Genomic DNA, 15,596 nt, shown 5'->3' on the forward strand with positions numbered 1-15,596 from the left:
GCTTCACAGCCTTTCTGTACAGAGTTTGCATGTTCTCCCAGTATCTGAGTGGGTTTCCTCCGGGTACTCCAATTTCCTCCCACAACCAAACAAATGCTTATTTAGGGTCTGCTCCTTTTCTCTGCCCCCTGACTAAGGCAGCGTCTCTACAACTTGAGTTGGTCCCCGGGCATCAGACTGTGGCTGCCCACTGCACCTAGTAGTTGGATTGTGTTCAATTGTAATCAGGCCTAAAATACATCCCCAACAAATGTCAAAATTCACTGCCAAGCGTCCACTTCTAGACAGCACTCATGGTGCTGGTGTGTAGGCCATCTATGAAAATCAACAACTTATTGGGCAATTCTCAGGATGTTCCAAAAAGCAGCCTGATCAACCGAATAAAGTACTTTGTGAAGTTCAACACAAGTCACATAGAAGCCCTGTTGATATTCAAGCTTGTGTTTAATGAGTACTAGCAGAGCTAGGATGGGGTTAGTGGTTCACTTCTTGGGCATGAAAACATACTGCTTTGGTAACCCAGCAGTAACCAGCTGGCACTGAAAGCGTAAAACATTGATTACAGCTGTGCAACAAGAATTTAGTAGTTTGTAATCAGCCCTTAAACTGGAGTGAAAAGCTCATCCCCCATTGGCATCCCTTTGGTGCAATTTTCTATGTTGGATTACATTAGCATTGAGTCATATTTTGATTTAAGTTGGATTCCAAGGAACTGCATGAAATCTAACTTACCTTGTCAGTGATGGTGACATCAGCTCCTCTGTTTAGCAGTGCTTTGATCACCTCAACGTGTTTGTGCTCTGCAGCCCAGATGATCGGTGTCCAGCCACCACTGTCCTGGGCATGGACAATCCATAGACAATCATTACTACAACCCCTGGCAATAATTATGGAATCACCGGCCTCGGAGGATGTTCATTCAGTTGTTTAATTTTGTAGAAAAAAAGCAGATCACAGACATGACACAAAACTAAAGTCATTTCAAATGGCAACTTTCTGGCTTTAAGAAACAGTATAAGAAATCAAGAAAAAAAATTGTGGCAGTCAGTAACGGTTAGTTTTTTAGACTAAGCAGAGGGAAAAAAATATGGACTCACTCAATTCTGAGGAATAAATTATGGAATCACCCTGTAAATTTTCATCCCCAAAACTAACACCTGCATCAAATCAGATCTGCTCATTAGTCTGTATCTAAAAAGGAGTGATCACACCTTGGAGAGCTGTTGCACCAAGTGGACTGACATGAATCATGGCTCCAACACGAGAGATGTCAATTGAAACAAAGGAGAGGATTATCAAACTCTTAAAAGAGGGTAAATCATCACGCAATGTTGCAAAAGAGGTTGGTTGTTCAGCTGTGTCTAAACTATGGACCAAATACAAACAACATGGGAAGGTTGTTAAAGGCAAACATACTGGTAGACCAAGGAAGACATCAAGCGTCAAGACAGAAAAGTTAAAGCAATATGTCTCAAAAATCGAAAATGCACAACAAAATAAATGAGGAACGAATGGGAGAAAACTGGAGTCAACGTCTGTGACCGAACTGTAAGAAACCGCCTAAAGGAAATGGGATTTACATACAGAAAAGCTAAACGAAAGCCATCATTAACACCTAAACAGAAAAAACAAGGTTACAATGGGCTAAGAAAAAGCAATCGTGGACTGTGGATGACTGGATGAAAGTCATATTCAGTGATGAATCTGCATTGGGCAAGGTGATGATGCTGGAACTTTTGTTTGGTGCCGTTCCAATGAGATTTATAAAGATGACTGCCTGCAGAGAACATGTAAATTTCCACAGTCATTGATGATATGGGGCTGCATGTCAGATAAAAGCACTGGGGAGATGGCTGTCATTGCATCATCAATAAATGCACAAGTTTACGTTGATATTTTGGACACTTTTCTTATCCCATCAATTGAAAGGATGTTTGGGGATGATGAAATCATTTTTCAAGATGATAATGCACCTTGCCATAGAGCAAAAACTGTGAAAACATTCCTTGCAAAAAGACACATAGGGTCAATAGGGCCTGCAAATAGTCCGGATCTTAATCCAATTGAAAATCTTTGGTGGAAGTTGAAGAAAATGGTCCATGACAAGGCTCTAACCTGCAAAGCTGATCTGGCAACAGCAATCAGAGAAAGTTGGAGCCAGATTGATGAAGAGTACTGTTTGTCACTCATTAAGTCCATGCCTCAGAGACTGCAAGCTGTTATAAAAGCCAGAGGTGGTGCAGCAAAATACTGTGATGTGTTGGGAGCGTTCTTTTGTTTTTCATGATTCCATATTTTTTTCCCTCTGCTTGGTCTAAAAACGTAACCGTTACTGACTGCCACAATTTTTTTTTCCTGATTTCTTATACTGTTTCTTAAAGCCAGAAAGTTGCCATCTGAAATGACTTTAGTTTTGTGTCATGTCTGTGATCTGCTTTTTTTCTACAAAATTAAACAACTGAATGAACAACCTCTGAGGCCGGTGATTCCATAATTTTTGCCAGGGGTTGTACACTGACACTTGTAATCAGTGTGAACCAGCTTCAGTAAGGCAGATATAATGCATTTTGTTTGAATGATCACACACCTTCTGTTAAGGCTGCACTTGCACATTTTGAGCAATGTGGAGTTAAATACAATGGTATTATTTCAACCATTTAAAAAAACAAAAAACTAACAAACATCAATAATGGGTATGAGATTATGGGTCTTAAATTGCACTGAAAGCTACACGAAGACTAGATGAAGCCAAATGGCAAATAACCCAACCGGAGGACACTTCTGAGAGGTTAGTCAGAGATGGAGGAAGCCGAGCTAAACAGATGGAGGAGTCCCCAGTAACTGAGATGGAGGTAAAGAAAGCAGTCTCATTAATGAATAATGATAATTCACCTGCTAATGATGGTTTCCCAGTTGAATACTACAAAGAATACATGGCTATTATAGCCCCAATAATGTGTAAAGTGTACCAAGAAATATTCATGAAAGGGGAGATGCCTCACACTTTTAATGAGACCTGGATAATGTCAATCCAAAGCAGATAAGGACACAACTGACCCCTCAAATGTTAGATTGATAAGCTTGCTCAATTTGGATTACAAAATATTGACAAAAGTCTTAGCATTAAGAATACAACAGGTAATCATCTAATCATTTAACAATGTTGCTGCATTTGATGTGGTTAAATCAAACAAAGAAGGTTCCTTTGTTATTTCTCTAGATGCTGAAAAGGCCTTTGATAAGGTGGAATTGGAATTTTTGGTTTTTACCTTGATATAATTTGGTTTTGGGCCAGGCTTTATTAAATGGGTGAGGAAGTTACATAAAGAATGCCATAATTTCACAGTTTTTTGGTCTTACTAGAGGAAAGCATCGGGGCTGTACACTTAGTCCTTTACTTTTTATATTTTTTTGGAAGTACTAGCTATTGCCATTACATATACCCCACATGTTCAAGGGATTGAAGGGGATACTAAGGAGCACAAATTACTGCTTTATGCGAATGATATCTTGAAGGCTGTAACTGATCTGGTGTCCTCTCTGCTGCACTTAATAAACAATATATTTTTTTTTCAAAGCTATCAGGTCATACAATTAACTTGAATAAATCAGAGGCCATGCCAATTTCAAAAAATTGTTCTTGAAATATAGTTGAGAGGTTATTTTCAAAAGGACTTCAGTAGGAATGAAGTATTGTGGAATCAAATTAAGCCAAGATTTTGAAGAGATATTTCAATTAAATTTTAGCCCCCTGTTAGAAAAGATAAAAACACATTTAAATGACAAATGATCAAACTTACTTTATGGGGTAAAATTAACATCATAAAAATGGTAGTTTCTCCCCATTTCAACTATGTAGCTATAATGCTACCCATCAAAATATCAAACATAATTTTATTAAAAAACACAAAGGTATACATAGTGAAGTTTTTTTTTTTTTGTGGGAGCAGAAAAGACCAAGATAAATTTAAACAAATTGTACATATCCAAAACAAGTTTTGGAGATATTTACAGATAAGGAATTGTGTGATCTTCAGCTATAAAATTGCTAGTAATAGCAGTCTTGGGTATCCGAGTCTGCCACAGGAGTGTCACACAGCCTCACAGGTTTAGAAAACTACCAGTAGTTTCAGGAGCACTGACTGTATTAACATGAAAAGGTTCTGGGAGAAGATTTTGGGGAGGAAATTGAACAAGAGATATGGTTGACAATTCAGCAGAATGTGGCAAATTCACTCAATATAAAACACTTCATAGGTATTATCATACACCAGTAAGGTAACACAGAATGAAACTGATGCCTGATCATTTATGCTGGAAAATGCCACATAACAACGGAACTTTTCTTCATTGTATTTCGGAATGCACTCAAATTGGACTATTCTGAGTGATGGACATTCTAAATGGATGGTATGGCACTAGAATTCCTTTGATTCCACATCTTGTTTTTTTTTTCTTGTTAAGGGATAAGTCTTGAGTGTTAAAATGGTCAAAGTCTACTTTTTCAGTTATTATGACTGGTATAATTACAGCTTTAAGGATCATCTTGAGACACTGGAAAACAACCAGGGCTCTGGATGTGGAAGAATGGCTAGACACAATTGTGGAAACAGCAGCATATGAGTGTATGCTCAACAGACTGAAAGGAGAAGTGGATGATGGGACTTCATTATGGAATAAGTGTTGGACTTATGCAAGAAGGTTTTCTGTTTAGTTAATACTGACAAAAAAAATTTGTATTCTGTGTCCTTTTTGGTTTTCTGTTATTTACTTCATGCGACTGTTTATTATGTACTGTGCCTATCAAAAAACTAATAAAACTTAATTATATTTTTAAAAAACCCACAACACCACCACCTTAGGACAGCTCTGTTGTAACTTGACACTGTATATATGAAATAAACTGAAATGAACAACAACAATGGGCATGAATATATATGGTCCTATAAAGGGAACAAGCTACCGCTTCATTTACTTGTGCATTTACTTCAACCTGCCCCGTCTCCAGTAGCATGTTGACAATTTCCAGGTTGCCCAACTTGGCTGCATGGTGGAGGCCAGTGTAGTCATCCTCCTCCTGAAAAAAATCATTTTAGGCTGTTCAGACAGGCAGATTTAAAAAGTTTAAGTCTTTAAAAATATCTTCAGACACTGGAATGTGTAACAACCACAAAACCGTAAGTTTACATTTATGTTACTTTCAGAAACGAACAGACACTCACAACATGGTAAACACATGCACCACTCTGGACCAGGTAACGAGCCACCTCCACATGATTGTTGACGATTGCTTCCAACAAAGGGGTCCTCATAGCTTTGTCTTTGGCATCAACTTCAGCACCAGCCTGTCAGCACAGAGTCAAAAATAATCTTTAATCTCACGCACAAAACCCACAAAAAAAGTTTCAAAATATAAAGTGTGGGGAACTATTTCAGAAGAGGAATGTTGCTTTCAAATATTCCTATAGCATTCTTTCACTCGACTTTCTTCCTTTATGCTTATTCAATAGGCTTTAACAAATAAATAAACTGAGCCAACTCAAAGGTAGAAGGGTAAAAAAAAAAAAATTAACAACACTACACTAAAATTCTCACCTGTACTAGTATGTAACAGACTTCCAACAGACCTCTTTGTGCTGCAGCATGTAATGCAGAGCGTCTGTTCTGAGAATCAGGCTGGTATGTTGGATCGATACCTTCCACTAGGAATCACAGACACACACCACGTTAGTGCACAATTTAAAGCAATGGACCTTGGATCTACAACCCCAAACCAGAAATGTTGAGATGGTATGAAGATTTAGAAAAAAAAGTGATTCTTCTATTTATTTCATTATAGACAGTATCATCTCAAGATATCCATGTTGTGTTTTTCTGGTCAACTTCATTTTATTTGTTAATATGCAACCATTACTGCATTTAAGACCTACAACACACTCCAAAATAAAAAAAGGGACACTAAAGCATTTACACTTTGTAATGCTGCCATGTCTTCTCACACTACTTAAAAGATGTTTTGACACTGAGGACAAAAAGTGGAGTGTTTTATGTGTTATTTGTTCCCAATTTTCTTGCAAACATGTCTTAAAGTGTCGAACAGTATGGGGGTGTTGTTTTTTGTTGTTGTTTTGCATTTTCCATCTCATCCCAACTGTTTCTGATTTGGAGTTGCAGACATGCAATTAAAGAAGCTTGCCCTTAAATTTTTTATTTATTTAAATCAGCGTGCAGTGTTTGTAGCAGCGCCCACACTAAAAACACTCACTCAGCATAAGCAGGACTCTCAGCACCTCGCCTTGCTTGGCAGCAGGGTAGAGCTGACGGGGGTGGAACCTTAGTTTCTTCCTCCTGGTTAAGTACAAACACCAGTAACCAGTGTTAACTGAAAAACCCTGCAGTTCTCTTTTCTACTGATACCATACAACATAGCAGTGAAGAGCTAAATCAAAACAAAAAGGACATTTTTTTTTCTCAGTTACTATAACCTCAACCTTGCTTCTGGCTGTCCATTCAGGCCATCTGTCACTGTGAACATTGTCTCTACATGATTGTTTACCTGTAACATTTATATCACTGCATGTTCTGACAATTCTGTTGTTTTCTTAGTTTGCCCAAAGCTGATGGTCACCCCCACTGAGATTTGTCTACTTGCGGTTTCTTCCTAATCAAAGAATGCCTGAGGGAGCTTTTCCTGACTACTGCCACCATTGTGCTTGCTCGTGGGGTGGGTAAACCTTGCTTGTGTAAAGCACCTTGGAGGGACATTAGTTCTGATTTTGTCACTGTATAAATAGATGAATGGAACTGGGGGTGAGTAAAACCTTAACTCAGAGTCAAACCTCTCAGTGTCCTGTGAAAGAATGGCTTTCTGAAGTGCAGTCCTGCTGGGCCCAGGTGGAAGTGCACTGGGGCTGATGGGTTTTCCATTTGGCATGCAAAGGGAAGGTCCCACACTGTCCACGCCCTCCTCTGCTGGGGTATTAATGTCTCAGGGGCTGCTGAGACTACAATCTGCGGTGGCTGCTGCTGTTCCACTTCCTGCGCTGCTAGCCATGGCTACGCATACGCGCACTGATTAAAGCAAGAGGTAAATGTGGATTAACTTCTTTCCTTGGCTCAAGTCAAACCACCACTATCTTTCCCTATTTAATCTAGTTTTACCTGACGGGTCTTTCAGGCATTTTCCCATCCTTCATTCCACCTGTGGAGGCTGTGAAGGACGGTGCCGTGGGGGTGGGTGGTGGGAGAGATGGGGTGGTAGTAGAGGAAGCTGAACATGGTTACAACTGTGGCTGAGGAGGGCATAGCTGAGCTGAAGGAGGGGATGGTGACCCTCTTGAGCCTCTGAGGCATCCTCACCACAGTGTGGGCAAAAAAGCATCTCCCCGTTTCCCGCGGTTGCGCCCGCCGGCCAGCACTGTCACACAGCCACGGTGGAAACGGGTGAGCAATGCGCTGGTCTGGGCAGCACTCCAGAAAGGTTCCCTTTAAGGAGAAGATGATGATCAGATATGGCACGGAGCGCAAGAAACAAACTATGTTACTGGCACGGGACTTAGATCTTTTAGCTGTTCTGCTCCCCGGCTCTGGAATACACTCCCACAAGGCCTCCATACAGTAACATCTCTGCCCACCTTCAAATCGCAGCTCAAAACTTATTCATCAGATTACCTTGTATGAGACCATTCCCCACTCACTACTATTTTACATCATATATGTGATGTATTTTAAACTGTTTTAGTCATTTGAATTGTATCTATCTGGACTAATTATTGTAGTAATTTGTTCATTTTAATAGGTTTATGTTTATCTGTTGTAAGGTGACCTTGAGAGTTGTGAAAGACACCTAAAAATAAAATGTACTACACTGGTCACCAAGATTTTCCTTGCATGGAGTTTTCCAATGAATTCTGGGTAATTTGGGGATGCTGAGTCTGAATCTGGTGTTAGTTTTTGCCAATCACATCATGTTTATGAGATATTTGTCATATACGTATTTTTCATATCAAGCATTGAAGCAAAAGCTGCAGTCTCGCACACCTGTTTGGTGCCATCAACAATATTACGTCTTGTTCACATTTTGTGGAGCTGGTTTAAAAACTATGCTTTTGGAGCTGCGTTTGTGCATGATAATTATTGGCATCAAACTCATCCATGAATGAGCATCTTTTGCGTAATCTATCAATACAGAACATGCAGATTGCAAAAAAAAAAAAAAAGTGATGTGATAGAGGAAATCTGAGCTCAGATTGTGATTCAGCACCCCAAAATTACCCTAAATCAGTTCTCAAAGTCCATGCAAGAATTTTTTTTGACCAGTGTTATTATTTAGAAATGTATGTCATAGTAAAATCATGGAAAACTAAGCCAAGAAACTGCTACTCCCTTACCGTGAGACAAAAGTATCCACAACCGGGGCAGCAGTGGTGTTTAACCATGTGTGAGCGATGGGCATCGCAAAGAACCATGAGGGCCACGCGACTTGATGGCCGCATTGTTTCCCCTTTAATAGTCCGACTGGTGCAAGCCCTCAGCTGAAAAAGCAGAACAAGAGAGGAACAAAAGAGGAGGTGAAGTTTTATGTCACCTTTGTGGTACACCTGCAAACACAAAATTAAACCAATAAAAAAAAAAACCTCTCCATTGATGCTCTCAGTGGCCATGCACTGTCTGCTGACAATGTGATTGGTGTTGTCAACACGTGGGGCCTCCATCCTACAGCTGCACAGAGGAAGCTCCTCCATCCGCTCTGTATCTCCTGCGTCGCTGTCGTCTGCACAGGAATAGTTAATTGTTCATAAAACTAATGAATCATTATAAGACAGTCATCCTTTTAAATCAACGTGATCAACAATACTGTGTAAAAGGATCACCAGCTGTGAATGCTGACATATCCAGATAAATGCAGAGGGACTGCTGTGGATTACACACAGCCAGTTACTAAAGTCATTCAGAAACAGAAGTTTTCTCACAGATCGTCTTTTAGTCAGAACTTTTATTCTCTCAGAACATCTTTCTTGGACAGTGTGGCTTTTTGCATGATTGGCATTAATGAAGAACATATAAGATTACAACTTTTCAGCCAATCCACATTATAGTCACACGCTGTAACCAATAAACCCACCATGATTAGGAGAAAGCGTCAGACTGTCAGCAGCAGCGATGTCCAGTGCACCTAATGGAACCTCTGTGTATTCAGTAGGATTTACTCCTGGAGAAAATTTATATAAAGTGAACATTATAAACAAAGGCCATGAGGAAAAAACAAAACTGGAAATTAAGCAATTAATTGCAGATGGTATCAGCACAAATTGATGTTGCTCACCTCCCCGTATCTCCACCACATCAGTGGTGTTTCCGTCTTTGTCTTGATCTGATTGCAGCCATGAAGAATCATCACTTTCATTTCTAATCTGGACACCACTCTGTGTGTCAGACTGTGAACTCTGTAAAGCAGAAATGCTCTCAGTCAGCATAAACATGCTACATCCATGCCAAATTGTGATTTAGCACTAACACTACAGGCCCACAATTTAATTCTGTAATCAAACATTTGCATTACGCATTTACAGTAGCTGTATATGCAACAGCGTTCTAGCAGGAATGAGAACATCTATCTCTTCTGGACAAAAGACTGTTTCTCAAACATATGTACATGATGATGGGATTGTCATTGCAAAGAATTAACATCCTGCATGTGTGTGTGAGTTTGTACTTCTTTCTTTGTGAAGATCATCACGGGTAGAGGATCTGTTTAGTGAGGACCATTTTGGAAAATAAGGACAATTAGGCCGACCATCACAAGTTTTTTAATGAAAAGGCTTCCAGAGGCTGTAATAATGCTCATCTCAAAGTGATTCTTCAAAATCCAAGGTGACAACTTGACTGAGAGAGACATCTAGAGTTTAAATGCAGTACCAGTTTATTTCTAAGTATAGCAGAAAGGGTGGTCCTCCCTCCCAATGGGCGATTCCTGGACCTCACTTTGGTACCCGTACAGGAAGGGGAGTGTGTGTGTGTGAGAGAGAACACACACTGATACAAAAATTCAACGTAAATACAGCCTAAAGCCTGGTTCACACGGCAAGATAATTAGGCCAATATTGGACCAGATCTTCCCCTTCCAACAATCTTAAGGACGCCCCGACAATCGTGATGACGCTAAAGATAATCTTATCAGATATTCCTGCCGTGTATGGTGTGTTAAGAGTGCTCTGATCTGCTTGGAAGGAAGTCAGGCGCGTGCCGACCACAAATCGGTGATATTCAACATGTTGGATTGTCTTGGCCCGATATCGCAGCGTGCGTGGTGTCCTCCGACCACAAATGAGCACACAGCCTGCTGAATGTGCAAATCAGAAAGCAAGGTGATGGACGCACGGAGCGGAAAATAAAATCAAAACAGCTGTTCTGACTTACCAGAAAGTCCGGTGGTCGCGCTGTCTCCACTCCTTTAAAGAACGCCTTTTCTTTTTGTATTGTTTTTCCCCCCTCCGTTTTAAATAGTCCACAAACTATCTCCGTCTGTTTACTCTGAAGTCATGTTTAATCTTGAGAGATTTCACAAGATTTCCTGTCTGACCTGGGAATGTTCGTGTGTGAAATCTGTGTGGTGGTGTTGTCTTTACCGTGTGGCTCAACACCACACACTGTACGACCAAACCTGTTAGATCTATGATTTTTTTATCTTCATGTGCAGATAATTTTAAAATCCTGCCATGTGAACCAGGCATAAGTGTGAAGTGTGAATCTCAAATCTCTGTTCTTACAAGCTGCCTTCCTTTAAACACCTTTATACTTGAGATACAGCACAGGAAAAATCCTCTTCCATAGGAAAAGACAGAATATTTGACCCATGTATCTGCATGGGATTAGTATAACCTGAGGTAATTCTACAGATCGTTTTACAGAAGGTTAAGTCTTTGGGATCTTTACTATCATGGGAGTGTGCAGTCCATGAACATGACAAGGCATTCGGATAGGACTAAAAATCACAGAGAAACTCTGGTAATAAGTACATTACCCCACCTCCCAAGATCAAACGAAGCAATCCGAATACGGCTGGTGCACCCTCACCCACCCACTTCATGACAGAATCACTTGCATAATTTGATACTCCTCTCTATCTTTAGCATGCAGCCTTGCTTCTCTTTCACCATCATCAGACTATAAAATTAACAATTAAAAATTAAGTAATTGCAATAATAAGAATTACATTTTTCTTCTGTAAAAGTCAAACACATATATAAGCGCTATAGCAGAGCTCTCACACTGTCATCTTAGTGAGCAGATTACATACTAGACACATTAGCCTGAACACCCCCCCCCCCCCCCTCGAATATTTAGAGATTATTAAATCTGGCAACCAAATTGTTCCTTTGTAAACTGGAATGGAAATCCCAAACAGACAGGAGGTCCATTTTGATATTTTGCTGATTGTTCAAGTAACCCCAGTCCCACCCCAAGAGAGAACCGCTCAATCTTGCGATACAGAATAATGTTGTTCACCACTGAGTAAGTGATCACATTCAATGGACAGACCTTATTTGAGTCTTGGCTTGACTGAATGTCAAGCTGAATTGTCTCTTCTGCTCCCTCCTCAGATTTCCTCACACAGCTGCTACTTTTCATTGGTAAGGACTTTGTAACAGACTCCACTCTTTTATGGAACAAAGCTTCTTCCTGATTTTTAAGAGAAATCAAGAAAATAAGCAGCCATATTGTTTTTTTTTTTTTTGTGAAGTAACTATGTACCAGTAAAGATAGTGATTTCTGTTTACCACAGTTTGAGCACTGTTGGGAATGTTCTCAGACTTCTCATGGGTGTTATCAGACAAATCCAGTCTTCTCCTTTTTGCAGCTGTTGGGAAAATGTCATCCTTTTAACAATGAAACGTGTGACCAAGAGAGGTTTAACTTCAACATCTATTCATACATAAATACAGTGCAACCTTGATGATTTCACATAAACATTGAGTTATTACAATAACTAACCTGTTTCAGTGTCAGTGGAAAGGCAGGAAGAGGACCCTGAAATAATCACAGGTCCAACTGGGCTCTCAACATTGGCCATCTGTGCAACCAAATTAATCAATTAGTAATGAAGATTTGATCACAGAATTCAAATGGTGCTGTAGTTGGTAAATGTGTTGCTTATTTAGTCAGCCTGACACAGATAATGTCAAATACCACAAGACATGGCTAGATAATTTATTTTACATTGCTGAGGACGTATTGAAGCTCACCTGTGTTAGGGGTGGCCTGTTCATAGTCTTGCGTGCTCGATGTATCTTGTGTGGGGATGGAGACACAGATGGAGATGAGGAAGGTGTGGCAGAAGAGGATGAGGAAGAGAGAGGCGCAGGTGGCAAGACAGGTTTACTGCTGCTAGGTCCAGAAACACTCATCTTTGCTCGGCCAGGGGAAAATGCTGAAGAAGTAGAAGGAGACGAGGACAGTGAAGAGGAAAGTGATGGAAGTGACTTTGCTGCATGTCCTACAAAGGAAAAAAGCAGAAGCAATTACCACTTGTATTATTCACCTTTCAGGATCAATAAAGTTCCTCCACATCCAGACACACCTGTCAGCAACACTAGTGAAAACTGAGATAAAGATACAAGCTTCACCTGCAGCATATTTGTTTGGTGGAGAGGAAACAGAGGACTGTTTTTCATCTTCCTCTAACGCTTTGGAATTATCCTTCCCAAACTGTAGTTGTGATGACAACAACGATGAAATACCTCCCATGGATTCAGTCTTCTCATCTCCAGCTGTGCAGGAGCCGTTATCTGGGAATGGGGAAGAGCTCTCAGTAGACTTTTAAAATAAGTAGTAACCCTAAGTGAATATCACAGTAAAAAAAAGTTTTATATGTTACCAAATCCGGCCTCTCTGTCAATGGTGTGAGAGTGAAATCCATTTTTCATACCTTTCTTTTCTTGACCTGGCTCCGGTATCTGTGCTGCTTGTATTTCTAAGACATCTTCTTTAGCAGACTCCTAACAGACATAAAAAAGCACATAGCAGCAAAATGTGAGAGCATATAAAAATATGCTTTTTGTTTTAATAAATTATGTTATGTTGGATGAGGAATGAAAAGATACTCTATTTGATATCACATAATATAATTAATGTTGGTCTTAACCCCACTGCAACCACACTAATACCTCTTGGAACCAGGACATGCTTGAGATATTTTAATGCAAATCTGATAAACAATACAACTAAAGATAAAATCACTGGTTCAAAAACAGAAACTTGCCAAACTATTTTGATAAACAATCATCTAAAGTAATTTATAAATGATCTATTTTTATTTGTTCTTGCTTATCGAATATGAGGACTGACTGGTTTTATATTTATGTGAGATTAACTTGTTTTGTCAGGACAATTTTGGAAAAAAAAACAAAAAAAAAAACAACAACAACAAAAAAGCCTATGGTTGGGTAGAGCTAGAAACTGTAAAATAAAAACAAAAATTGTGAAAGTAATGCAGTGCACGCAGTGCATCCCCTGCATGTTTTCCAGCTCTTCCTCAATCAAGAGCTTGGAAAGGCACACATGGAAAACATGCTGGACAATTTGAACTCCAGGAACAGGGCTGGTGACCCTAATTCACAGATTTGTTATGTCTCACAAATCCATATTAACCCTCTGGGGTCCGAGGGCATTTTTTGGACAGTTCACTCGCCTGGCATAAATGTTTTATTATTGCTGTTAACAGCTCTCCCTGCATCCCACAATCAAGTTTTATGTCTCTTTTTTCAGAACAAACTGTGCTTTCAGAATATATATGTTTTTGTTGTGTTTTATAAGTGTAATAAAGGTTTACAATCAAAAATAGGCAAGAAAAAATAAAGCAAAAAATAATTTTCCACACACATTTATTCAAACACACAGCAAACCAAACTATAATAAACAACTGTTTTGACACTTTATAAAGGTAATTTGAGGTCTTGTGTGAAAGACTGTACAACACAAAGGATCAAACATTAAACACAAATGCACATTTTGAACAATATATACAAAATGGCCTATGCGTTTTGTTGTCCATTGATATGGTAACAGTGCTTTACGCAGAGAAGCAACAGAGTTATCCAGTAACATTCACATGCAAACTGGTGGAGCAATCCTGATAGTTACACACTCTTTGTTTAAGCATGTGAGATTGTCATCAAAGGCTCTCCATCTGCTCCTGCTTTCACTGATCGCTGTGCGTAATGGCGCAGGGCACACTGAGTATGTACTAATAGTATGTACTCATTGGAGCACCCAGGGGGCTATTCAAACAGGCCAACTAGTAACATATCACTCCTGAAAACGATCTTTGGCTTTTCACGTGAGGTATATCTGCCCTACGATTAGATTTTGGAAAACCATGTGACGGTGAACCAATTCCGATTGGACACTCACATTACGCACGTCCTCACACAGCTTCTATGAGGAGTACAAAGATGGCCGATGGTTGGCTCAAAAGTCTGCAGAGTTACCTTTTCCGCAAAAAAAAAAGTAACTTTCTATCTCATATCATTAAAAAGTTATTTATAATTTAGTAAAGCTTGGTCTTAGCCGTCATATACAACGGCGTCTGCCCCAGAGGGTTAATAACAGGGCTGGCATTATTTTTTTTTAAATAATCAAAAATTATTTTGAGATGGTTTGGACATGTGCAGAGGAGGGACCCAGATTGATCTGCTGTGGTGACCCATAATGGGAACAGCTGAAAGACAAAGAAGAAGAATTTTTTTAATAAATCAGTAAATCAAAATATGAAATCAGTACCTAATGGTATGATTTCATTTTATTTTCATTTCATTTTATGATTTATGTTTTAACATGTCAATAAAGATTGTAACTAATCATATTATTTATATAGTCTCATTTAGAAGCGCGAAATAAATAAAAATGAAAAAAGCATGACTTTTTAGAAAAAAGTCGATTTTTTTATTTTTATTTTATTTATTTATTTTTTTGCCGGCCCCAAATTAATAACCGACAAACTTTTCTTTCGATTTTTTTTAACTTCAAAATACCATAAAACTTTTCAGCCAATGGCCGGTGTTCTCTGTTGTTACGTCAGCGCCGCCTTCAAGCAATCAAATCATTCATATCTTAACACAACCAAAGCAGCAGCCTAAAACAAAAATAGGCCACAAAGCGCTATATAACAACCAGTAATGGACGTAGGGCAATAAATGCGTGGTCATACAACTCATAAAAATCGACAACACGCCATTATTATGACTGCTGCAGTCCTTTCACACAAAACTTCACATAAGCTAACATTGTTAGCACTGTAGCATATCCTGCGAGCTAGCAGCTCCTACAACGACATGGTAAATTGGAATAATTGCAACGCGACGAACCGCAGTTGTCGCATGATACCTTTCCTGTACTCTGTAATTCGTGTTCGAGTGTTAAACATGAACTGCATTACCACGCAACTGGTTTTACCTTTGTCGTCGTCTCGCTCTCAGATGCAGACATGTTTCTCAGAGCGTGCTGACGTACGACGTGCGTGCCGTTTCGCCAGCCGATCCCCGCCTTCTTTGTCTGTTGATTCGGCGAAGGCTGATCAGAAGTCAGCGCGTGTATCT

The 15,596-nt window shown here is 39.5% G+C and overlaps 1 protein-coding gene across 1 annotated transcript in view; it reads right to left on the reverse strand.

Annotated features, from left to right (window-relative positions):
- LOC117501373 (histone-lysine N-methyltransferase EHMT2-like) overlaps positions 1-15,580 on the reverse strand; it is a 24,981-nt gene extending 9,401 nt beyond the window's left edge. The window contains 24 exon segments of the mRNA XM_034160235.1: positions 733-837; positions 4,976-5,077; positions 5,223-5,345; positions 5,596-5,702; positions 6,266-6,348; positions 6,840-6,981; positions 6,984-7,049; positions 7,052-7,071; positions 7,162-7,274; positions 7,276-7,332; positions 7,334-7,394; positions 7,396-7,442; positions 7,444-7,485; positions 8,391-8,534; positions 8,637-8,773; positions 9,125-9,211; positions 9,326-9,446; positions 11,542-11,682; positions 11,781-11,860; positions 11,995-12,073; positions 12,246-12,496; positions 12,627-12,788; positions 12,929-12,998; positions 15,454-15,580. Coding sequence (XP_034016126.1) covers positions 733-837; positions 4,976-5,077; positions 5,223-5,345; positions 5,596-5,702; positions 6,266-6,348; positions 6,840-6,981; positions 6,984-7,049; positions 7,052-7,071; positions 7,162-7,274; positions 7,276-7,332; positions 7,334-7,394; positions 7,396-7,442; positions 7,444-7,485; positions 8,391-8,534; positions 8,637-8,773; positions 9,125-9,211; positions 9,326-9,446; positions 11,542-11,682; positions 11,781-11,860; positions 11,995-12,073; positions 12,246-12,496; positions 12,627-12,788; positions 12,929-12,998; positions 15,454-15,486 — 2,373 coding nt within the window. The 5' untranslated portion in view covers positions 15,487-15,580.
- Positions 15,581-15,596: the final 16 nt, after the last annotated feature.

Source organism: Thalassophryne amazonica, chromosome 20, assembly GCF_902500255.1.
Source record: "Thalassophryne amazonica chromosome 20, fThaAma1.1, whole genome shotgun sequence".
In the NCBI taxonomy this organism is placed as follows: Eukaryota; Metazoa; Chordata; class Actinopteri; order Batrachoidiformes; family Batrachoididae; genus Thalassophryne; species Thalassophryne amazonica.